Below are 26659 nucleotides of genomic sequence, written 5' to 3'. Positions count from 1 at the left end.
TTTTATAAAGTAGTTATTTCTGTACTCAATTATTTTTGCAAGCAAAAAGTTATAAAGCCAGAGAATTTGATTAATAACAATGGTGTTTTTTCTTAAAGATGAAAATAACCTAATAAGCACACAGTTCTTTGATTTTCACTTGGGTTTGTAACTGTCAAGTCCTTGAGAAGAGTTCAGCTTCCATTGGGTAAAACGGCACTGAAGTCAAAACAAGTAACTTCTCACTGCACTGTCCTTTTAAAAAGAAAGTACCTACTTAGGTTTTCAGGAAGTCTTGCTAGATGCCAGTGGAAGCACTGTCCTACAATATGTCAGAGAGGAAGATCAGCTTGGCATACAGAATACTAATTTTTGTAACTTTATTTTAAATGAAATTACATTCAGATACAGCCCAGCTATATTAGCAGATCTTTAAACAAATGTTTAAAGCTAACTCCTATAATTAATCTCTTAGCTTCACAACTCTTTTGTCATTGGTATTATGAGCTCAGACTAAATTCACACTTTTGCATTACCCTGATTCAAAATCCCAAGCATGTTAAAAAAATACAAAAATGTCTAAAATTTCACTTTCCAACCTAACTTACAAGAATAATAAAGCTGCTGAAATGCTGTCAATAAAAAGCCACATCGGTATGACTTACAGCTGTACAAATTGTTGTTTAAAACAAGCATTACTAGATAAGTGATCAAAGTAGTGCTAAAGATTTGAAAGAAGTTTTCCCACTTCTGGCTAAGTTACAAATAAAAGCCACTTTGAAAACGTACTTTTAAATTCACCAGAATTAAAAAAAGCTCAAGTAAGTGTTCCTGAGAGAAAAAGAGAAGGCCATATTCTATGGTGCATACTCACATTCCAAATTCCCAGAAATGCTACTGAAACCAGGGGTTTCCTCGTTTTTGTTGCACTTGATATTTGTCTAACACCTGCACAGAAAATTAGAAAGACATCCTGCACCTGACAAGGTGAACAGTCTGCATGCTGAAGAAGTGAGTACTGCTGAGTAAGGCAACTGAGGTGAAGTATGGCTTGAGAGCAATCTGGTTAAGGCAGAGTATGTGTTTTCAAAGCTGTTACTTCTGCTTCCACTTCAAAGCACTAGTGCACTACAATGTGTTTAAAAGCTGTAGTTAAAAAGACCTGGTGGAGCTGGTTCAGAGATAAATCTAACAGAATTCATTACAATATGCTAGACAGTCCCTCAAAAAAACCTTTGTCGATTTCATTTTCTGACAGTATTCAGTATAAAGCTCCACACATATAGGTATTAACAGGGTAAATAAACATGTTAAGCACAGCTTTCTCCAAATATCCATCCATTATTTGCCCCCTGTGAGCCACAACACCCACTGTGGATCAGACATTATCTGAAATTTTCAATGAGTGTAGCAATATGTGGGCCTAGTAACTAAATCAGGTTCAGTCCTTTCCTTGTAATGCATAGTTTTATTCCTCTATCAGGCCAAATTCTGCACAGTATTATCTTGACCTTAATCTGAAGGAATTTCTGTGGAATTAATTTGGATTTTTAAGTGATGAGAGAATTTGGTCCATTTTAGCACATTAAAATAAACTTATCCACAGCTTCTCTTTAAAGATTCAGTAGATTAAAGAAAATGTATTTCTTTCTTTTAAGATTAAAGATTGGTAGTACTTTCTGTATTTACTACTAGAAAAGCCCCACTCACCCCATTTGGCCAGTTTCAAATTCTCATTTATCCTTTCCAGCACTAAGAATTTCTAGGTTATTCACAGAAATACATCAAAGCTCAGGAAAGTGTAACAACAGATGCATCGTATTGTTGCATAAGCTTATGCATAAAAATAATAGAAAGTAGCTGGGCTCTGATCATTCTTTGGCTTGAAGCTGGAGTCTCCTTGGAGAGATCAGTTCTTCCATTTGTTTGAGTCCCAAGCCAGGAACCAGCCAGTGAATGTGGGGGGTTCATACCCTTGCTTCACAATTACAATGGGAGTTCCCTTATCTCTGCCAGAAGGATCTGTTTCAATATAGCGTTTGGCTAAAAACAGAGAGGAAATAAAACATGGAATATATTAGTTCATTCCTTTGGTATAAAAAATACATTAAAAGCCATAGTGAAAGAACATAGGGCTGCTATAATACAGTATTGAATTAATTATTTCAAAGGCAATGAGATGATCAGGTAAAGGCTGATTTTTCCCAGTTGGCAGTGAAGGAATTTTCCATCAAGTTAAAACAGAGGGATTGCTTTTCTGAGCAGTTTGTTGCCATACAGCTGGGTTTTGGCTCTTAAACAGGAGAAAGCATTTGCTGGTGCTGTGAGGATGCACAAGCTTCGTTCCCATTTTGTTCATGTAAAAGCAAGTGAGTGTGGTTTTTCTTGAGATCTCAACATGACATCAATACATATGGAAACACAGCCAGGTAACCCTAGCTGCTCCAGGGAAACACATACAAAGGTTTTCAGCATGAACTTTGCCTGAATAGCTCAGCTGTATTAAGTCACACCAGGCATGACACATGACTTTTCAAGGAGGTACATGCCACCTAAGTTGTCTTGATTTGTTCTGTTTGTTCTATAATTGGAATTTCCTCCTACAAATTTAACTTAGTGAAGGGTGGTACTATAAGGACTTGCTGGCAATCTTTTCTCTGTGTATGTTATTGAGGGTGCAGATCAGTAGGTGCCTCCTTTAAAATTCCTTCTCTTTTCAGTGCAGTTACTTTCCACAGGCCTCTCCTACATATTACTTTAAAAGCTCTGCAGCCCAATAATGCTATCTGTATTAATTTTATCCTTCATAAACTTACAGAGTTTTAAAGCACATTTAAAGGTAAAAATATTCATCTCCTGTATTAAATCCCAATAAGCTCAGTAACACTTTGAGACATTGTAAACATAACGAGATTTCTTCTACATCGTATTTTCCCCTTTGTTAAGTAATATTGATGCTACTTCACAGAGAAATCTGCCAAATTGATTTGATTTACCTGATTTAACAGATTCCTGTCGCTCAGTTTCATTAGCGTCCTTCCCAATCCAGATGAAAACCTGAAAAGAGAGGAAAGAAATAAGTCCCCTGGTGTTACAAGGATGTTGTGTACAGCTGGTAGAGTACAAAATAGTCGATTCCTCTAGGAGAAAGAATACATGCTATGAAAAGACTGCAGAGATACAGAGCTCTCACAAACCACAACTGGTGTTTTTTTCTCCCTTGTGAGAAAGTGTAGTTATGCCCTCTGAAATCTCAACTGCTCTCTATGATACTGTAAGACCAGACCTTTATTCATTCTGATGAAAGGATCTCTAACTTTTCCATAGGTATCTTTTACACTTTTACAAGGAAATTGCTCTTTGGGTGTAGGTAGAAATACTGTCTCTGATTTGAGCTCTGTGTGTACATCAACATTTGTGCCCTGTGGTATGTGCTACCCTGGGTGACTGCTATACAGACAACTGAAAAACCCAACAACCAGAGCCTTGATCTGCAATCCCCCACACACCTTTTTTTCTCTCCAGGATTTGCCTGGAAACCAGCTACATTCCCAGGACTTCTTATCTGGGTTGGTATTTCCCAACTACTTTCCATCCAGCCCTTCCTCACCATCCCCCATCACTCCTTTTGACATGAACCATGGACATTCCTTCTTATTTCCCAAAATCTCACTCTTTTGTTCCTTGAAGGTTAGATTGAGAATACCAACAGGGCGTGGGCCTTCTCCTCTTTCCCTCCAAAAAGAGAGGAAGGGTAGAGAGAATATACTGTAAGAAATAGATGTGTTCTTTAACTCTGCAGTGAATTTGCCTGTCATTCAAAAATCTATCCACATTTTCAGTTTTCAATGAACTGGGCAATGATGGAGATTATTTCTGTCACCCTCCATTCACTTTCGAGTATGAAGAAATTTTTGTGTCTATTTAGTGTTGGTCCTTTCTCCACTAGGACTTTTTTGTAGATGGTTCCTGCTACAAGGATTTAGTGGATTCTAAATACATTTAATGCAAAAACTTTTTAAAAAATTAATAAATTTTTGTGAAAAAGTCAAGAACACTATTGAGAACCTTTCCAGAACACTGCTGGAGCTTATTCCCTCGCAGCTTCCATTGGTTTAAATAAGAAGTGCCTGCCATGGTCTCACATTATGCTTGCAAATTCAATTGAATGTGTGAAAACCAGCACATCATATAGCTAAAAAAGTATAGCTCCTTTAGGTATAATTTAAAGAAAACAAAATTGCTTCCCTTCTGTCAAGGTGATTGTTCCTCCCATCTCACAAACTACGTGATTAAGAATGAATTATCCTTGTTATCACAGAAAGCAGTGGTCACAGCTCACCTGCTCCCAAGCATCCAGCAACATGACATCGTCTTCAGCCAAATCATCCTGAGTGAATTCTCCTGGGACCTCTTCAATCTAGAAATGATAATATGTTTTGAGGGTATTTTTTTTAATGATTTATCAAGACATACAATTTTGCAAAGACCTAACCTATTTTTATAATGTTAAGAGCAGAGGCAGATGAACAATTCTTTTGGCTCCTAAAGGATCAAACCCTCAACTGATTTGATGAATGTGGTAAGGGTGTTTCTCTGAAACGAAACAAATCCTATAAAATCAGCTCTCAGTTTTTCAGAATTGGTAAGGTATCCTCAGGAGAGGCAAAGATCTACATTATAATTGTTGACTACTGTTAAGTTGGGACTGAGGTCTGCCAGAAGAAGGAGACAGGGAAATTTGAATCAACCAAGCTGATATCAGCTCATACATTAGTGAAGTTAACATTCATTAATTAGGAAAAGAAACTGCTTTGGTTTGCAGTGGTGAGTTCAGAGATGAAATACACACCCAACCAAGCTTCCCAGTCACTTGACAATGGGACATTACAGTTGACTAAGCCATTGTGGATTAATCCCCAAAGAAAAGGAAGACTGCTTGCTTCTTTCAGGGATGTGCAGGAAGATAGAAAGGCAGTTTAATATTATTCTGTATGAGAAGAGAGAATAATGTAACTAATGGTTCCTACTTTTAAAGGATTGTCAAGGGTTTGGCTATGTGCGGTCATGTAGGAGTGCTAAAGGGACGATAAGCAGATGGTGAAAAAAAACATTCCTTATCCCCACCCTGTTTTACAGCTGCCAGAAGGTCAGAGTGGTCTCACCTGCCTCTTCTGGGACCTCTAATGGTGGTGACTCAGTTACTAGAGAAATGCTACAGAAAAGAGGGGATTTCACAGAATTTGGGGGGAATTTAAAATAAAAACGAAGTCCATAGCTCCCAGCAGACTACTGCAGAGAGGTTGGTTCCTATTACTGTATTTCCCAGGAGTATTTTAGAAGCTTGTTAGAAGAATACACTTTCCTACTCTCAAAAGATTTTAAAGTCCTTATTAAAGGATCCTAATTGTTTTATCCCTCTCCAAATGACTGTGCTGTGCCTCAAGGAGACTGCCAGCTATGTCCCCTACCTAAAAATGAGTGTGTTCTTGCCAACTGGTGACACAGCATTGCCCTCCCAGAATACGGTAAGTAATTAAGCCTGAATCACAGACTTAATACCCAGTGCATAGCTCTGGGTTTTTCTGCCACGGAAGTAGGTTTTCCTGCCTCCTTGAGCAGAAGCCAATACCTTAAAGGCATAATTACACATCTTAAATCTCTATGGAAAATTTCAGACTGCTAGGGATTTTTGGCAAGCAGCATTTCTTTTCCTCACCACCACTGTCAAACACGTAAGGTGCAAGGCACTGACCTGCTCTTTCTCAACAAATTGATGGCAATCTGGTGATGCTCTGCAAGAATTAAATTGCTTTTGACTGGGAAAATGCCTTATCTTTTTGCATCTGCAAGCCAGGCTGGAGCAGGCTCTGGATGCAAACTTCTGCAGTATTAATTATTCTTTTCATCCATCACATTTGGATAGTTTAAAGCATCAAATGTCCACTCTCTAGTTTTGGCCAAGCCTGTCTAACTAAGCCAGATCCCCAAATTCATTTAATGGCCACTGATTTCCAAGGCAAAATATACAAGAAACTATATAATTAAACAGAAAGTATCCATCATATACTCACAATAAATCTGCCTGTCTTATTAGAACAACCATACAAGCGAGGGGGATGATCTTCAGCATTTGTCAAGAGTTGTGATGAAGTCTGGTATTGTTTTTTACCTCCAAGTGCTTTCCAGAATTCCTCTAAAATAATATAATATATAATTTATTCACCAGCTGATTAAACATTTGATGCTTTAGCTTGTTAGTGTTTCAGAAACCCCCAACCAATCTGTTTGCTGTCTCAAAGATGAATATGTTTTCTTGTGGTGTCAAAATACCAGTATCAGTTGCATACCTAGAAAGAATCATAGAATTGTAGAATGGCCTGAGTTGGAAAGGACCTTAAAGATCATCTAGTTCCAATGCCCCTGCCATGGGCAGGGACACCTTTCAGTACACCAGGCTGCACAGAGCTCCATCCAACCCCTCCTTAAACACTTCCAGGGATGAGGTGTCCACTTCTCTAGGCAACCTGTTCCAGTGCCTCACCACCCTCAAAGTAAAGAATTTTTTCCTAATATCTAATCTAAACCTACTGTCTCCATGCAGTGCTGTGTATTCTCAGCTGACTATTAGCAGCCATGTGGCCTCATACGAACCTGGTTCCTGGCCTTCATTAATCTTAGTGGTCTGGCATTTGAGAACACTGGCAATGTACTGAGCTCCTTGTTCCTCTTCTTTACTTGCTCCTTTTCCTACCCATGTGTAGCCAGAGTTGTTTGGCAGTTTCAGAACAAAGACATCATTAGAGTTTAGTGACACTGCATCGACATCAACCTAGATTAAAAAATAAATTGTTTTATTCTTCAAATAATGTAATTACTATTTTGCATGTTTATATAAAATGTGTAGACATGTTAATCTGCTATGCTTTTGGTCTTCAGCTCTTCCCTAGTTTTATATTGATACAAATTAGAGAAGGATTTAGGACTTGCAGGGTAAAACTTAGGGCTGTTTGCAGTAGGAAAGGCCATTTCATAGGGGTTGCTGACTTCTTGTCTATTCTTTGTCAACTGAACGTTCACTGTGTGTATTCTTACAGTTCCTCTGAATGATGATCAAATAGAACAGTGGACTGGATTTGGAGTTATGTGTTCCTACTAGATATGACTACCCAAAAAGATTAGAAAAGCTCATGGCAGCTCTATCATTTCACACTGGGAATGGCTGGTTTACCTAGCAGGTGACCTTACCTCTGCAATCCTAGTAATGGCTGCTAGGTTCCTGCGGATTTGGAAGAGTCGTGTTGGTGGAGCAGGTTTCTGACCTTCCTTCTTGGATGTCCCATCCTTGTAGATTATAAGTGGTTTGTTTTTGAACAAGCTCAGCAAATGTGCAGGCTCTTTGCCTTGACTGACTCGGATCTGTACATAGGTAAAGAAATGCAATAAAAGAAACAAAAGGACACAAGTGGTTATTTTTGGTCTTTGCTGAATAGCTTAGGGGATCTTAGCCAACAAGGCTAAGTATGTTAGCAAAAACGAGAAATGGCAAGCTGAAAGGGTCTAAAAATATAGTTCCAGACATACAGAGTTAGAGCATTTGAGAGATTTTTTTTGTCAATCACGGTGACATATAGAAAAGATTCAAACTTCTAACACCATATTTAGCTGATTAAAATGGCTGCTATCTACTGTAATAAAAAAATCACTAATTTTCAAAAGAGCTGTCATTTCACAGTGTTTTATAGAATGACTTAATTCTCCTGAAAAACTGTCTTGGAAGTTTAGGTGCCCTGTATTTAAGTTGAAGAGAATGGTTGTTCATTTTATTAATAATTTCTATATGTGTTTTATCTGCAAAAGGATGAAAAAGAATAGCATACATTTTTCATCCAGAGGATAACATGAATGACTAAAATGAATTTCCATTACAGATGTAAAAGATGCTACTGCCATCTAAAAAAACCACATTGCACTATGAAGAATGACTAGTTTTAGCTTAATGTATGATAAAAGTTATTTGTATGCTACAATTTAATTTTCCTTTATAACAGTACCATTGGCCAAGATAGAGGTCTTCAAGTCCCTGCCTTTCATTCCGAGAAAGAAAAGGAAAAAAGGGAATGAGACATACTGTGTAGACAGCAATGTAGGAGAACTGGATAGCCCTCAGTGAGGCTTGGGACAGCTGAGTGCTGGGGTGTCCAGAGGGGCAGCTGCAGCTGGGCAGAAGCAGGTGCTTTTACTTATTTCACAGGTAGACAGACTGCTACAGTCGTCTGGTAAAGATAACCTAGGACACATACATTTCTAAGGGACACACTGCAGCAGGATTTTGAAAATGGGGGGGAAAAAACCCTCAAACTACAAAAAAGACACAAAAAACAATAACCCAAACTCAAAAACCCCCAAATCACACAAACAGCACAGTGAAACATATTCTTGCAAGCCCAACGTTCTAGTAGTCATTTGTACTGTCGTGCCATCTAGTGACCACACAAAATAGCACACGTAAAGCTTCCAAATACTGCTGATAGAGATGTTAGGCACAGGTAATATATTCTATCTGTTGAATAAAAATGCACACCTACATATATAGGTACATATGTATATGTTTACATATATTCCTAAACTTATTGCAGGCTGAAAGTACTTTTATGTATCACATCTACTGGAGTGACATGGATCTCCTTCAGCTTTAATAAAAAGACTTTTTAAGCACCTTACAATTGCAGTAATAATATTGTTAACAATAGTAATAATATTGTTGTTACTTTAAGATTAATATCGGTCTTAAGTATGAGGCAGGACCACATTGTACTGGACACAGTCCAAATATAGAGCACATGTTAGGAATATTTCAAGCAGTAGTTACCTAAACGTGTTCTAATCCTCCCTTAATGTAATTTCAATCAGAAATCATAACTGATTAGTGGCTAAAAGTATGAGCTGCCATCTGAACTGGTCGGTCAGGGAAGCCTTTTGCTTTTGTAATTAAAAAATAGGAATCACAGAATTATCTCCTGCTGCCTATCCCTTGTCATCTTACAGCTCGAGCTTTTCTGTGAAAAAAGACCTCTCAGGTCTTCACCTATCCCCCACTTCTCAGTAGTGATATAAGGAGCACACCCTGTCAAGCTAAGGACTAGCTTGTCTACTCACACCCTTTAGTTGCTAATGTCCTGTGCCTTGCTTTGCACACCCTATTTCTGCATTTGAGGATGTGTATCCTGCTTTCATGGCGCTGCAAGCACTATGGGACGGGAAAACCCAAGTTATGTTCCTCACTGAGGCAAGGAAAAGTCAGATCCTTTTGCACAATTCCAACAGGCTTTCCTCTTCTGTCTTTCATGTGGCTTTCAGTTCTCCCAGTTCTGGTCCTCTAAAAGTCAAGTGTCTTGTCTGAGCTAAGTATCACAACTTCCTCCATAATCAAAAGGAGATGGGGAGCTCCCACAGGGCTATTGACTTGTCACACTCCTGTTTGGAGTGAGTTGCCCTGGGACAGTCTTATCATTCAGTCTCCACTGGCTATGCACAGAGTCTGTGAGTCTTTGCAGGACTGAAACCTAATTTTAAAACAGTGGAAATCAAAGGAAAGAAAAGGCAGTTTTAGATTCTGGCATCTCTCTGTTCTTTTGGACAACTGCATACAGAAAGGACAGTTCAAATGGGCAATCTCTGACAAATTTAACAGGATACCATGGTGCTTGGCTTGATACAGACCTGAGCAATTGGCATTTCCTGTCTTTAAATGCTAGCTCCTCCTTTCAATTCTCATCAAAATTCGCATATATCACATGCTCTGTTGGATTTTACCCAAAATACACTAACCTGCACAGCCTGATCATTTAATGACCGATCCAACTGAACAGTCAGAAATGCCGACGCAGTCAGTTCATCTTTTGTAGCATGGGCTCCTTGCCTGAGGAAGACAAAGAGAAAGACAATGGTTAAATTTAGCTTCAAAGTAACCCAGAGCTTGTGCTGTATAACAAACTCACAGTGAATGATCTAACATTTACACATGTTCTACTCAAAAGGACATAAAGTCAACATAAAATAATATCCACTGCAGGATAAATAAAATTTTAACATAATAACATAATTAATAAATAAAATAATAATACTGCAGGTTGCACAAAGGCAACCAAACATACCACGTATAGATGATCTGCCCTTTAGGGTAAGTGTAGAGGATAATGTAACAGTCACCCCCATAGAACTGTCCATATGTCTCAGGTCCCACAGGAACTCGGCCACTGCTTTCCACACGCCAGATCTGGGAAACAGGGAAATCATTGGAGATTGCTGAACTTCGTCCTAAGACTCCTCACAAAGTATTTTACTATCCTATCCCTTGAATGTCCTTTCTGTTCCCAAGTGTTATTGAATAGAAATAGGGAGGATTCTTCATAAAGTAGGTAAATACACCTTATGTCCACTGAATTAATGACAACCATCAACAAGGGACTGCAGTACACTTCTCTTTGTCTTGATGCTTTATTGCCACACGATCACTTCACAATGCCATGCTGAACTTTAACACCTTAAGGTGACAATATGACATGGCACAACATTATGATCCATCATAAAACTAACATATCATTTTAGAAAGGCACACTGCAGTCAGATAATGTGGTGTTAGGCAGATTTCTTCCTATTTTGTTCACTGCAGCCCAGTTCAGCTAACAATTGGTTTCTCAAGCCTATGGACCATCCCAATTGTGAGGTCATAAACCTAGAAAATATGCTGATGAGACTGTAGGTATTCATCCCTTCTTTTTCTTCCAGAAGCCCAGCATGCAATTTGCATTCAACAGGCCATGTTGATACAATGCCATGCCAGCCCTGCATAGCCCAAAGATAGTCCTGAAGTGGGATATGGAGAAGTCTAGTAAGACTGTACAATCATCTTTTTCTCTCCAAATCTAGGCTACCTGAGAGATACACTAGGGACAAAGAGGGTTCCTCTAGAAACCAGACTGGGTACCTACATAAAGACAGAGAACTGATTTCTGATTCCAAGTGCAAGTTTTCCCATTCTAGATTTCAAACCGATATGAGCTTAAAGTTTTTTCCTTTAGACTAAGAATAATATTAAAAGTAAATATTTACTAGTATTGTGTAGAAAGGGTAACATTTCTGGGTTTTGATTTCTCTTGATGACTAGTACATCTTTCATAAGCACCAAAAGAACAGAATCCAGCATTTAGCTGATATTCATCTACTTCAAAGTATCTTTTGTGGTGCTAGAAGTAACACTTCCACTAATATACTGCTAATCTAAACAGCACTATAAAAATTAAACACAGTGTAGCAGTTTAGCCCATTACAAGTAGCAGAATACATTAGTTAGATAAGATAAAATTTATAACAACATGAAAATTACCTCTACTTTTCCTGAACCATCATCTATCATGTTATGCTGGGCAGCCATTTGTGGACACTCATGTAACTTGGTAGCATCAAATTCAACCTGCTCAATTTTAGCCACTCTCTCTGTGACATACACTTTGCCAAAGCCATCGCTTTGATCTTTATCCTTCCAGTCTTTGAAAAACTGTTTGAACATTGGCGTTTCCCCTCCTTCGGGAAGGACTTGAATCTGAAATGAAGGAAGACACATGAAACAGAAGGAAAACAGAACTGACACAGTTACTCAAACAGAAACTTCTCTAGATTATATGTGAAATATTGCCGTTATGTCTTATAAGCCCTTGAAAATATTTTTTCTGCTGACTTAAAAACAATGTCTTTAACAGAGCTCAAGCTCTCCTGGTATCACCTCCATAAATAGATCGCACCTGTGTGTTGGCAGGATAATTCATCTGCTGAATGAATTGTTCAGCATTCTTCATGGCAGCTCTTCTCTCTTGAAGATTAGCATCTTTGCCTGATTAAAACAGAAGGTAACAGTACATGGGAAAGGGCAATAAGCTCACAGAACCTTCAAAAACAAGTAGTCCTCCAGCCAGGTTCTCTTTGACGTTGTTCTCCTCACAGTCTTGAACAAACACAAATGCTGTACTTTGCATGAGCAAGAAGATTCACATGAAGCTGAATGGCCAAAACAGTACTTTAGTAGCTTTGAAAACAGTTAATTTAAAGAAGAAAAAGAAGAAGAAGAAAAAAAAAAAGAAAGAAAGAGGAGAAAGAGAGAAAAAGGGGACATTTTATTTTACTTCATGTTTCTACAAAAATAAAAACTGGTTAATAACACCTGCTTGGCTCAAGGTACCCTGGGTCTTTTCTCTGACCCTTCCTTTGCTGGGCTGCAATACGGTCAATAAAGCCGAACTGCCTCCACTTCTTCAGGCAATGCAAAAGAGTAAAAGAAACGCCTGTTTTGTCTGGCTGGGCTTTGCAATTTATCCATTTCCCTAGCCACTGCTCCTTGTTCAGCCTTGCTCAGCGTTAGATATCTCTGGAAGTCTCTGTGGGATTGACACTGTCTAGAGGGTCTGTGTCCCAGCAGGCTGCATTCCAAAGCCCTCACAGTCTAATCAGGTGCTCTGAAAAGGTATTCATTTGTATCCCATTTTGAATAATACCATTACCGAAGTAATTCACACTTCTCAGTTTAGTGGCCTGAAGATTTCCAGCAGAGATGATAGCTGCAGTCTCTCATGCAAGGGTGAGACTCACAGTCCAGTGGGGGTTTTCCACACATTATTTTTACTGGCAGTAGCAAACTGAGGATACACAAATGAGCTCATGAGGCCACAGTCAAAGAACCTAAATCATATTTTAATTATTTTATGCCTCACCCTGTTGGCTTGGTTCTTCTAGGAGCTGTCATATAGAGTGAAATTGGGAATCAGGGGGTCAGACAGACCACAGGCCATCTGAGCACAATGCTCCCCAAATGTTTTCTTTTAAAGGTTGTTCCCCTAACTGCAAATAAAGTTTTCAAGCAAAATGCTTACAATGCTTCCTGGGCTGACTTGAGAGACTTGACAAATGCATCAAGTAATTATTTGGTATTGCACGTGGTAAAACAAAATAAAATGCCAAAGAATAATTAATAAGCTGCCTCAGACCAAAAAAAGAGATACTCATCACTGATTTTAATGGCAGCACTACAGCAATCCAGCTACAAGGTGTCAAGACCTAATTCCACAGTAGTAGTATTCCTCTCCAGGGAAACATTCAGACAAAGCAATTGCCAACTGATGATACCTCAGAGAAACATTTGCAAGAAAAAAAGAGACATCAAAGTATTTGCAAGCTTATGCTTTTAGTTTATGCCCTAGAAACTCACCTTTCAATTTCACACCTCTGTGGAGATGCCTACCCAATGGAACATTCAGGGTCCAGATTTTGTCCCAGAAGATAAGGATTTGATGACAATATATAGAACTCATAGAATTATATATGTTTGCTTTGTACTTGCCATTTAGATAAACATTTAATCACTCAAACTTACAGGTATCTCAAAAATAGGGTCCTTAGACAAGACTCAGTCTTGAGGTCCTTACATGAGTGAGTAATCCTTGTCCACAGACCACACTAGGGAAGAGCTGTGTGCAGGGTACAGTGTCCAGCCAGTATTAAATCCTTGCTAGTGTCCCAAGGGTGTTGTGTCAACTCCACAGGTATCTCTGCATAGCTTCTGCATGTGCAATACAAGTGACCTCTTACCTTTCCACACAAAGATCTTCCTAGCAGCACCATTGTCCAAAATGAAGCACTCCTCAGACAAAAGCATAGCCATAGAGAAGGGGTTTTCCTTTGCTACCAAGGACACATTCATGGATCCACTTGCATCTGACACCTAAGAAAACAGCAATTTCAAATTTAGATCAATTCGGGATTTTATAGACAAATTTGGTTTTGCTTCTGAAACTGTATAAAAATCAGCCATTCCTATATAACTGGCTATATGAAATGTCTGCACTGCTGGGAAGTAAAGTAGGCTAATGATTACTTTTTGTTTCATTTCATTTTACATCCAATAGAGGGAGATGTAGTGTTAATTTTAGGGACTTTGTTGGATCCTTGCCTCGCAACTTCTTAAAATAAACCCGTTTCTCTTCCACTGGTATAGTCCCTGCCGCCAAGCAACTCACACTGAAGCCAAAGGCACATGTACATGCTGAACAACAGCATTTGGAACCATAATAAAATAGTCCCATACTGACGCTAATGGGTGAAATACCTACATTTATAACCTGCTGTTTTTTAGTTGGAAACTCTAATGTAAGACTGGTTGCAGAATCTGCTTTGTACCTCTAACACCACTGTAAGTTCATGTAGACTTTTAAAACCTCTTAAAAATTACTCCTGAATAGCTGAAAAGACCAGTTATTACTAGTGAAAATAGATTATTACTATTGCAATTACTTTTCTATCAGTCTTTATTTCCTTTCATAATTAAATATTAAACACACCATTATATCCTGCATTTTATATTATGGAAGTACAAAGAGGAAATTACCACTGCACACAACAAATAAAAATCAACCATCATACCTACTTTGAGGGCTCACTGTAGACCTATCTCCTGCCTTTGACACTGTTATATTGCAACACATTTAAATCTAGCAAATAGAGCTCTGTTAACATAACCTGTGACTTACACTAGTTTATCAGATATCCACAGAAATTTCAGAGAGTTTTTAGGATTCAAAAATTCACTTTCCTTTCTCTAGTTATGTTTTACTTCAATGGTCCTGATCACATATATTCAGGCCACCTTCTTTTGTTTTCCATTTTTGCTCCCTTAAACCCCTGCTATGGAGAGAAATGTGCACCGCATTTTTGGCATGAAAGGAGTGATTAATGTGAACTAAACATAACACATCGACAGCTATGACTACGAGTGGCTTTGTAACAGTGATCAGCTCACACAGGCTTCTTGTACACCCCACGTACACCTGTGGGTAGTGGAAAAATCAGGTAAGAGGCAGGGACAGAGGTGGCTCTGTCCTGTGGTCTGTGTGATGCAGGAGCTGCACAGGGAGTGTGACTCATGCCCTCTCACACTTCACAGCAGCTTCAAAATATTGTAGATGGCACCTACAGGGTCACACAGGTGGGGATCCAGTAGTGCTCCACACTATCAGTGTTGCCCCTCGTTAGCCAAATCCTCTTAGTTAAGTGATGATGGAGAAAGGAATAAACTTATAGATATATAAAATAGAATGCAACTGTCCATCTTTTAAACTCTGCTAAGAATAACTAATTAATGTATTACTACTAGAAGTCTCCCTGTTAAAATTAGGAAGACAGGATGACTTAAGAGCAGTTAATTCTTCTTTGATCTGCACAGTGTGGTTCATAGGCTATGCTTGTTTCTTGAGTAAACAGAAATGTAATCTATTCTTTTTCCCCCTCAAATTACCTGGACTACATTGATTGACATATTCTGAGAAACTTGTCCATTGGCTGCAAATAAACTAAAACAAGAGCAGTTCTGTAAATTAAGCCAGAACTCCATAGATGAAGGAAGGAATGAATAAAAGCATGACTACTCTTGAGCATACCTAATTATAAGTAAATAAATAAATAACTTACCATATATAGTTTAGCACTTCTCCTGTTTGTGATATCAGCCTGTTCATCATCATCATCACACTCGGGGAGCTCTGGCTTGCTCCCTAAAACCTGCATAAGACAATAGCAAATTCAATGCAGAGAGAGAGTAGGTGCTGTAAATATCTGTACATTAATGTCGCAGTAATCAAATAATTGGGATCATTTTTATAGATAAGAATCTAAAACCAAACTCAGAGCTGACACAAACATACAGATACTTTTTAAAAACTGTCAGATCTCCAGCAACTTTATACCTACACGATGTCTTTTCAACAGGTCAATTTTCTGGTTTTCTGTACACCACAAAATACACATAGAAAGGCGTATGTGATCCTACTCTATGTGTGTGCTTACCTGACTGTCTTCCTTTTTTCTTCCCAGTAACTTCTGAACTGTTATCAAGCACATCTTATAATTTTTGGAATGACATTACTCTTAAAAAACATACTAAATTTAAAACTGACAGAATGAAATATATTAATTGAAATTATAAAGTAATTCAATTAACAGTATAAAATATCAGATTATGAGTTAATTAATCTTAAAAGTTACAGGTTCTTAATCCCATTTTAAGGGGAAAATTTAGCTAGGGTCTTGAAAATTATTTATGGTGTAAGAAAAACATTTTCTTGCTTTACCACTAGAATATCAATTTTAACACTGTGGTAGTTTTACACCATGGGCAATATTATAACAACTATCACTACAAGAAATTTACAGAGGCTCATCAAGAATATGTTAGGTCAAGTAATCATTATTAAGTCCTAGTTACCCTTTCTTGATGATCTTTCCTTAATGATTCATATATGTGGATGGATCCAAAGGTTACATAAAGAATATTATGTATTGCTATTAAATTATGTCCCAGAGTGAAGGTAGTAATTGGTATGTCTGAGAGACTAAATATTAACATAAAGTACAAGGGCAGTGCCAGCCTCCCTGTGAATTTGTGCATTATCTGTGTAACACGCTGTGCAATATAATGTGGAGTTACAGGCAAAAGCCTTGTAAATATTTGATAACAGGGAAGCCCAACAAAAGTATACAGCTGCAAACAATTTGGAAAGAAAAACAATATAGAATAAATATTTAATAGAGTTTTCTTACCTGGTAAAGTCAGTAAAATAATAAAATAAAATAAAATGAAGATAGCCTTTTCAAGTGCAATTGTTGCAGCTTAAGCTAGACAATTTTATTTGCAACTCACTGAAGACAAGAAAACAATCCCTTGTTTAAGAAAGATGTTACCCATAGCTCCTCAGTAGGTATCAGTCAGCATTTCCCAAAATTACACTACATGGCTGCAGATTTACTACTCTATAGCCCAAGCAGGGTTCCATGCCCACAACAGAGAGCCACTGAGCTGCTGAATGGCTACAACAGTGAGCAGATGCAGTTTATTGGCACCAGGTTTCTAAAAATGTTTCCTTTCCTACCTGTCTTTGTAATGCCAGCATCACGAAATCGCCAAATAACAGGCATACATCTTTACCTGAACAAGTCTGGTTTTATAACATTTGACTTTCAGCAACCAGTAAGAGGGTAACAGAGTTCTGTTAACAAAACTCGCAGAAGTCTTTATTCACTAGTGCTCTGCCTAATTAGGCATTTACAGTAAAAAAAAAAAAAAAAATAAATCCCGAAACCCCAAAAAAACCAAGAACCCCCAACCAACCAACCAACCAACCTCCAAAACAAACAAAAGACCCAAAAAACTCCACAAAAATTTTGACTTCTGACACAGTTAAAGTCAGTGCCATCCTTTGCTGTGCATATAGAATACCTGTGGCACCACAATTATTTTGCAGCATCTTTGTAAGTCATGCATGTTGATATAAAATCCCTTTTTATCTTTTAACTATGCAAGTGTCATTCTGAATATTTCAAAGCAAATATTGCCTGCTGGTGTTTGTGAAAGCATCTTGACAGAAGAAGCCTCTATTTACAGCAAGGTCTACATGCTGCAGTCTGGTGACAATTAATGTAGCAGCCCCTATAATTTAAAAATTGGGCTTTAAATTTGGGGTCAGCACAGGTTAGATTACTGGCCTGACCTGCTGCTGTCTTAAAACTAAATACAGAAATGTTTTTCTGAAGTAGATAGAGAATTATTGTCAGATTCACAAAGTTGGTCTTAGGAAATCTCAGTTCATGGGTACTAACACAGGGAGAGGGGTTAGAACCCCCTTTGTGCAGGTGCAGTTATAGATATGAGACATTCTGGTTCCAGGGAAACCCCTCCACAACTCATTAAACAGCAGCTTGCACAGTAGCTTCTCTGGCCAAAGACAGCTTCTGTTGCACAAGCAAAGAGAAAATACAAATTATTAATTTCTGTAATTCTTTTTCTCAGAAGGGCCCAAAAACGAGTGCAGAAGGGCCTTGAGAATGTCCCCTTCTACATTTTAAGTCACAGCTGCTTATAGACCTTGGCATTGTGGTGATCCTTGTTTAGAAGGACAAGGTGTACTTCTCCTCCCACCAGGTAAGAAAACCCTGACTTGTGAGGAGGGCTGTGCAGCCAACACAGCTGTCAGAAAATGCCTTGAGCTGAATCACTAGTGGTACCTGCACGTGTTGTATCAAAATCAGAAAATGATACAAGGTTAAATGACATAAGGCCTGTGAAAGCACCAATTGTGAAGACAGGTAGCATATATACATATAGATATATACTCAATATTTGAAGTGATATTGTATGAAATATAGTCAGTACATATCTGTATTGCTAGGAACAGTTTATGCAGTTTCCAACACTCATTTGTCACCAGTTCATCTTACAGACTGGAGGATGAGACAGATCATGGAAGGAAAAATCCCGTGCTTAAACAAGAAGCATGAAAAAATGCTGAAACAATGTGAAGTTCTTAAGTTCCCAAAGAAATGCCTTTGAGTGAAGTTGTCTTTACTCCTTCTAGGGCAGACTCCCACGCTATGGCTCCACACACGTATGTCTGCATGTTATGACAATTAGTAGCTTTATCAGTAAGATTACAACAGTATTTAAACAACAGCTAATTGCTATGCTGAAATTGGGTTGTATCATTACATAAGCACCGCTAGCTGAGCTGTAGCTCTCTGGGGCACCTCCCTTTTTACAGATAATTCTCATGAGATGGATCAAAAAGAAAACAAATCACTCCAGCTGAGACTGCAGTCACACGCTCCCAAAGCTCTGCAGCAAGGTACCCCAATAAAATCATTTATCCTGACAGACCATTCGAAGGACACTGGGTCTTCTGATACTTTCTACATACACTCTTTGTTTCACACAAATCCTATGGTAGCTATATACACAGGACTGTGCTGATATAATCCTCTCTGTACAGTCAGGCTGCTCCTCTGGGTCTTGACACTGTATGGCCCCGTGTGCTGGCAGCCCTAGGCTGGCTCTCCTGCGTGCTTGAGGTGTGAGATCCTGACTTACAGACATGCCAGGAACTCAGGCCCACAGATCCACCCTGCACACCTGGAAATAGCAATGCTCTCCTGGGTACAAAAGGTAACCCAGCCATGCTTTTCCCCAGATGGCCAAACACACTGGCAAACTTCCAGCCTTACATCTCATAAATACACAGTGCACACACAGGCCTTGAAACTGCTTTTTGAATCATCATCATCATCATGTTTATCATATCATCATTAATCACTACTACAGTAACAGCAACATAAAAAGTATTTAGGGGCCCTGAAAGCACATCCATGTCCCACCTTCTTAGTTCTTTGCCTTAGCATTGTTTTAGCAGAAGTATTATTTAACTCTATACCTTTAGATCTTGTCTGAAGGTATATAACAGGAAGCCAGTCTGCATTAATCTTAAAATTTTGGGGTTTTAAAGTTCTGTTAGACTTTTGTGTTGACACTCTTAGGTCAGTACAAGAATACCATTATGCAAACCAACAGAACATCAGTTCCTCTACAATTGCCTAAGTTCACTCTTCTAGTAAATGCAAAGTAGCTTATCCTGCCTGCAAAACCTGTTTAATATTTGCATGTACACACGCTCTTCTCAGTAAATCTCTGCACTCTCTCATAAGCACAAAATACTGAGCCAATGCTTTTACTCAGAAGTGAAACTCCACCCTTAAAAAAGAATAGAAGAAATGACAGACAAAAAGTTTTTAAAGGAATATGACAAGGAAAATAATTTAAAGTCATTAAAGGAAATTTGGCAAATATTTTCTTCATAACTGGAGAAGCCAGCTCTGCATCATAAAATAGATGATATTGATTTAAAGGGAGTGAGAAGTTTAAAGAATTCAGTGAGGCTGAAAATCCACATAAGAAAACATTACCTGAACAACATGTCAAGTGAAGGTCAATTAAGAAAGAAAACCAGTTTTATACAGTTTAACTTGTGTACACTAGCATTGTGTTTGATTTTCTTCGTCATATACACACTTTGGGTTAGGTTTCTGGATCTGAAACTGAGCTGTTTGTTGTGGCCATGATCCCAAATATGAGATCTCAAAACCACTCAAACTCGCATCTTTATATGCTAAGAGCAATAGAAAGAAGAGAAAGAAATTTACAAAGCTTAAAGCTGTCTAAATGACCTGACATTTTATTACTTAATACTTTTGGAAAACAGTCAGGGTAGAAGCTCATCATTTACTTTCCTGTATGCTTTGACACAAGCAAGTATATCCTGCTCCACAAATTCAAGGTACACATGTAGGTTATGACAGAGAATAAAGTCACTGTGCAGGACTACAGGTCTGAACAACAGACACAGTATGAACCCATTGGTAGATAAAGGCTTAGATTTTTATTACTCTTCAAAGCAGAGAAGAATATTTCAAGGAACATCTCTCTGAAATAAGTATTCTCTCAAATATGTACTTGAGCAGGAAAATAATCCATCAGAGAAAGGAAGGGATGAACGTGATGCAGACTAGTAACCACCTGGCTGACCCTGGGTACCAGCACAGAGGATCATCAGGCAAAGGTGGCTTTAGGGCTTCACTGCTAAAGTAACTAGCCACAGTTTAACTTCTAATTGCTTGGGGTTACTGGTTCCTCTGACAGAGCACAACCACTGCTGAGAATATTCTGGGCCGGACAAAAATTACTTTTGACATTTGTCAGATTATGAATAACCAAATATACTTATTTTACTGATTATTGTAACCTGGAACTCTTGCCATCAATTTGAACAAATATTCATTACCTTACAAAAAAATTACACTCCCAACAGGAAAAACCTTTTCACTGAACTGCTCACAAGGTTTCTGCCTGAAACAATCTCTCACTAGCAATTTCAGCAACAACAGATCTCACTACATGCTCACCTTGAGCAGACGACCTTCCACCCCCCCCGAATACAGATTGAAAATAAGATGGACACAGCCATAATGCACTGAAAAGTGAGCAAAAGGATGGTTCATGTTAACAAATAGTTTTGGCATGCTGTTAATTTCTGGGTGTTTACCATGTAATTTATCAAAAGGACTTTCTGGCACTATGGTCTAAATCTGATCTGTATGAATTCAGATTGCAATAAAACAGCAAAATACATCAGCTGCTCATGGCACTTTTGATGCATAAATTATGGCCTACATTTTTAGCAAGTTTCTGTTGTCTCAGGAATTTCAAATGCAAATCATAATTTCATAATTTTTTCAAAGCTCTGCACTTAAACGGCCTAAAAATAGGGCATTAGGCTTTGGCAGCTTTTAATATAATATTTGCAACTTTGCATATCTGTCTGGGATAATTTGAATATAAAGTCTTTACTCACACGATAACAATATTCTAACATTGTCTGTTCTGTGAAACTGGCCATGGATAACATGTTCACAGAAAGGTGTCTAGATCAGTCTTGAGAGTACAAATTTGATTTTTTGGATAGTTTGGCTCAAAGGCAAAACAGGCTTTCTGTTCTGCTGGGACTGCACTGCTAGCAGTATCTAAGCTGGTTATTTATTTGGAGACCGGGTGTGCATGAGATGAGGAAATCCCTAGCCTACATTATCTTTAAATATCTGGCTTTTAGGATGCCTCCAAGATCAACAGTGGTCCCGTGCTAAAGAAACCAGGAGGGTGAATGGCAGTAACTGTGAAATGCAACAGTCTTTTTCTAACCATTACTGCTGCTGAATGAACATGGGAGAATTGAGCTGTTCAGCACCTGCCTACCTGCAGCATAATTAAAAATGAACTAATCAATCACCTCCACATCTTTTTTTGCATTTATACTAATTCTTTCTACCTAAATTTTTCATCTCACTCTTTTGTTAACATCATCCTCTGATACCAGAAGTAGTATTAAATGTAGGACCCAAAGACTGCAGAGACTTGTACATGTACTTGAGATGCCCATTTTTTCTGCTTTATTGGAACATAAATTGAGGCACAGACTGAAGCCTTTGCAGCTTTGCAGATCTCTGTTTGAAGGCCTTGTGGATAAAATATCTTACATGCTGCGTGACAGTGCATGCTTATGTGTTGGATAACGATGAAATAAATCAGTAACTAGTGCCAACAGGGAGCCTCAGACATAAAGAATATTTATCTGATAAAATCCACAACACTTTTCATTCCTTAAGTGCCTCCAGTTTTGCAGCTGGCCCCAAGGCTGGGGCTGGAGCATACCAATATGGGAGTGAAAAGAGCAGTGTGGCAAACACTCCATGAAGCTTGAGCTGGAGGCAGCAGCCCACGATTGGCAGCCAGAGACCCTGCTAGAAAGCCAGTGTTCCCAGGGGATGCACAGCAGTTGGAAGAGCAGCAGGCAGACATGATACACAGCAGCATCAGGGTGAGCAGAGGAGCTGCAGCAAGGTGTTTCAGCACTTAGACTATGAGAACGGGGGGGTGGAAAAAGCCACTCAAGGCATTGGAATATTTTTGCAGTGCAACCATGACTGTATTCACAAGTTCAGCATTTCCAGTCCATAAGCAAACAGACCAGATCTGCCAGGGGATCCTCTCTGGTATGACACCAAACTCTTCAGTCCAAGACAGAGCACAGATTGGACTCTAATGTTTGAGAAAGCAATTCAGAGAGTGTTTTGACAGATATTCTCTAATGACTCCTGCTGATGCTTGAAATAAATTAAATATTTATTAGCACAGAGAGAGCAAGACTGTTCCTTTCACCTGGTGGTCTAGGAGATAGATCTTGCTTACCTCTTTGAACATAATTTCCTCCTACTAGTTTAGGTACCCTTTACTAACTGATTTATATCTTTAAGTTCCTACACATCCTAAAATTTTGTGTAAAGGAGCCAGAACATTCAGCTATAATTTACAGTTCTTTGTAGTTAGAAGCTGCAGAACTCATTACTGCAGTATTTAAATCCATCTTAATTTACCTACCTTTTACTTTTAAATGTAAAACCGGATAGTATCAAAGTCATGGACAGTTGTGTAAGCAGAAGACCTGGCCCTAACAGCCTGCTCTGCAGTACCTGCAATAATTATATTTACAGATTTGTTCAACATCACACACTGTGGTGGTAAAAATACTGAACTGATCCCCCAACACATGAGATACTTTTGTCCATACAGCTGTGCTTCACTCTGGCCCAAACATGAGAGGACTCTTATTCCAGTTTTACATGGCCTGGACAGGGAACAGCAATCTGTGCACATACAGAGTTTTTTAAAAAAATCCAGCAAAACAATCTAGAGAGTTTTTCCTCCGTGAGCCCTTCCTGCACTACAGAACTTTTACTAAGGAAAATTCCAAGGTAACCTTGCACATAGATGCCACTCTGCAAGAGTCTGAGAGGAGACAAACCTGCAGGGGAAAAAAAAAAGGAAAAAAAAATCTCTTCAAGATGCATTTCTGTTAGGGACATGCAGGATTCCAGAAAGAGACGGTATCAGAGCTTTTTATACAGCAAAGAAAATCTACCCTTTCAGGTCTTCTCCAGGAAATCCCCTGTTGCAAGAAAATACCTTGAAATAAGAGCTAACAACCACATGTGGAGATAAGTGCTAACATCTCTTGTCTTTGGCCTTCTCTTAATTATGCTAATGACTGAAAATTATAGTACTTTTTCACCAATAGATTTCTTGATAGTCTAGCATAGAAAGGAAAAAAGCCATTACAAACTCTATTCATATTCTAGCATGTAATTATAAGATTATAATTGATTTATGTGGTAGCCCTGTGAACACTACAGCTTCTAAAGAAGGAAACATAAAGATGAGTGGTTTTCTCACTCACAAGAATGCAAATGAGACATGTTATAATCTGATCACAAGTACTTCCAGAAAATCATTAGGATCTTAGAAATTCACTAGAATACCTAGTTCAGAAGCAACTTTACTAGCACAAGAAATTAGGTGCTCAAGTACCTGCTAGTAGAGCTGTTCATAAAGAATTTAGTTCATGCCATGCAGTATGATACACCTGAACATTTTCTTTTCCGAAATTAAATTCCTAATGGAGCAATGAAATTCATATTTAGAGACTTAATTAGAAGCCTGGCTTTCAGATGTGTTTGCCACCTGCAGCTCCTATTCAGTTTCCTGTCATTTAAGTACCTGGCTTCAGGCAACCAAGACTGAAAACTGAAGCTTGAAAAATATTATGGGCAACTCTCAGCGTTTAGGAAGATTCCTCCTTACTAGCCTCTGCCATTCTCTGGCCAAACCCCTCTTGATCTTCTACAAGAGTCTGGGGAGAACACTGGGCCAAATGCTCAGCTGGTGCAAAGCAGCTAAGTTGTACTGGAATCCAGTAATGCAAGTTTTGTCTGGGTATGAGGTGTGTAATTTAGTCATTTAAATGTAAATTTGCATCAAGAAAAGGGACTGTCCTTAACGAAGGAGATAGGCTCCGTAACTGTGAAGAAAACAGGACTCCTGGCTTGGACAGTTTGAAACTGGCACCCTGAAGGGCAAGGGGTTTGCACTTTGTACCCACAGTCACAGCCCATCATAAAGCTTAATTAAACACTGGAATGTTTGGTAAGCTGCCACTCCTCAGACTGAACAAGTATAGCTGTGAAAGGTGCACAGTCACGTCTGGGATTTTTACCACTGTAGGTTTATCCTCCTGGACTATTTTGAGTTGCATCCAACAAACTCTTACTGCTCAAAATTATAGCATCCAAATTCTTGCTGGCGCCTGCATATACCTAAAATCACTCCAGAGAAGAAACATATTAATCTTCCTGAGGGGTAAATTTGACCCATAGTTTCAAAGCAGCCTGAGAAAGCTGTCTGTTCATTTGAGTAGCCAATGTGATTACTAATAGAAACTGCAGTTAGTAGTTCTGCTGTTTTCTGTGCACTAGCTTTCTTTGCATTCTCATGAAAATCTACTTGACTTGTCTGTGTGCCTGTGTTACTGAGGCACTTTGCACTGGGGTCTGGTACAACTTCCATTGTCCTCACACCCCACTCTCAACACATTCCTTTTTATTTTTTACATGACTGTTCAATACTGCCTCTACCCTGGATCTGAAATTCATTTCTAGTGTTTATTTGACAAAATTCCTTGGAGTAATGTCTGTTTTTTCCAGCTGCCTCAATTTAGATAATGAAAGTCATTACTTTGGTTTACATATTTCTAAAGCCATAGACAGGACTTCATTACTTTCATATTGGGCATTGTTTTGGTCGTGAACAGATCAGGCTGGACCCTGAAAGTTAGATGCAATTCAGAGCTTATGAACATGTAGCATTTGAGTAAAACTGTGTGCAAGCTACACAATTAAACAATTCTTTAATCTCTAACATAAATGCCTGGAGTTAGTAGTCCACAAAAAGAATATTATTCTAAGAAGCTACCCCTCTTCCTCCTATTGCATCACCCTCACTCCCACTGTTCCTCCACTCCTCTGTATACAAAACAAACAGACCTCCCCTTAGCACAACTTGACTTCATAATACAACCAAAAGCAAGGGAACAGAAGATATGCAAAGAGTAGCAAGAGCAGATTTTGCTATTGCGGAGTTGTGATGACAGCTCCTGCTCTTGCTGGCTCTGGGAAAGGAGCAGGTACCAAACCGGTACCTTCGTCAGTGGGGCACGTGCTGCTCTTCCAGCTTTATGTAATGATCCATGTGACAGGGCCAGGAACTGCAGGAACCTGCACAGCCCCTTCAGAGCAGCATGTCCTTGCATTCTCACACCCACTTGCTTGTCACAGCAACCCTTTTTCCCAGCTACCTCACTGTGCTCCATGCTGTCCTCGGTTTGTAAAAAATAATTTTTAAGGGCTTGAATTTGATATGAAAGGAAAAAGTATTCCTGCTCTTCTATCCACATGAGCAGAAATCTATCCAATTAATTTTAAGTATTACTGGAGCCTCATGCTTTCAATATGTTTGCATTATTTGGGGCTCTATAGTCTAGAGCCTCTGTAACTTGCATTTGCAATGGAATCTCTTTATTGTCTGTGCTCTTGGGATTTTATCCACAGGGCTGAGTTAGCACTGTGCAGGGCTGCCAGTCCCTTTCCAGCTACAAAGGTAGAAAGGTGTGACTGGCTGTAATATGATCGGACCATTCACGTGTAGTATTTACTCGCACCACAGGCAAAAACAATCGTCACTGAATACAATGGCATTCAGGAATTCTCATGATAAAGCATTGCTTAGGGGCTTTAAAGAAAAAGCAGGGAGGAAAAGGGCTGCTTTACCAGCCAGCAGGAAGAAGTTCTCCCTGTTGCTCGATATTTAGCCAGCTGAATCTTTACACAAGTATTTTATGAGAGGTTTGGACCCGCTTATTATAAGGGCTCTAGAATGCTCACAAAAACAAATATGTGACAACTGCAAATGCTGAATAAATAAAAGTGGTGGAGCTTTATGTTGAAAGGCTGAAGAGTGATTCCAAAGACGCATACTAACAAGATGATTCATTTTCTTGCGGTTTTGGACCTCAGCTGTCACATTTCTCAAGTTTCATTGTTTTTAATAATGAAAATCAAAAACCTTTACAAAACCACAAAGTCTCAGCAGTAAAACCCACAGCAATCATATAGTACCAAGAGTTTCAGCTTTAAGGGAGTAATTTGTAGGGTAATAAAGCAGTTCTATGAATCAGACAGGCTCAGAGAAAACAGAAGCATCTTGAAAAGTGTTAGGTAAATATGATTGATGACACGATTATGTAGAAGGGGCAGACCCAGGCTTTTCACTGGCTCTCATATCCTACAGACACAGCTGCCCAATATAGTT

General features: G+C 38.8%; 1 protein-coding gene across 6 annotated transcripts in view; it reads right to left on the bottom strand.

Annotated features, from left to right (window-relative positions):
• Positions 1 to 345: 345 nt before the first annotated feature.
• SCIN (scinderin) overlaps positions 346 to 26659 on the bottom strand; it is a 68642-nt gene continuing 42328 nt past the window's right edge. For all 6 annotated transcript variants that reach the window (XM_088162306.1, XM_088162328.1, XM_088162317.1 and 3 more), the window contains 12 exons: positions 15496 to 15585; positions 13621 to 13753; positions 11784 to 11872; positions 11369 to 11584; positions 10137 to 10258; positions 9811 to 9901; positions 7228 to 7398; positions 6634 to 6811; positions 6054 to 6175; positions 4322 to 4399; positions 2976 to 3036; positions 346 to 2022 (listed from right to left, as the gene is read on the bottom strand). In XM_088162306.1, the coding sequence (XP_088018432.1) occupies positions 1889 to 2022; positions 2976 to 3036; positions 4322 to 4399; positions 6054 to 6175; positions 6634 to 6811; positions 7228 to 7398; positions 9811 to 9901; positions 10137 to 10258; positions 11369 to 11584; positions 11784 to 11872; positions 13621 to 13753; positions 15496 to 15585 (1485 nt within the window). In that variant the 3' untranslated portion in view covers positions 346 to 1888. The remainder of the gene's footprint in view (positions 2023 to 2975; positions 3037 to 4321; positions 4400 to 6053; positions 6176 to 6633; positions 6812 to 7227; positions 7399 to 9810; positions 9902 to 10136; positions 10259 to 11368; positions 11585 to 11783; positions 11873 to 13620; positions 13754 to 15495; positions 15586 to 26659) is intronic.

The sequence above is a fragment of the Sturnus vulgaris genome, chromosome 1, assembly GCF_052056855.1.
Source record: "Sturnus vulgaris isolate bStuVul1 chromosome 1, bStuVul1.hap1, whole genome shotgun sequence".
Lineage (NCBI taxonomy): Eukaryota > Metazoa > Chordata > Aves > Passeriformes > Sturnidae > Sturnus > Sturnus vulgaris.
This window is presented reverse-complemented; position numbering and strand designations above follow the sequence as displayed.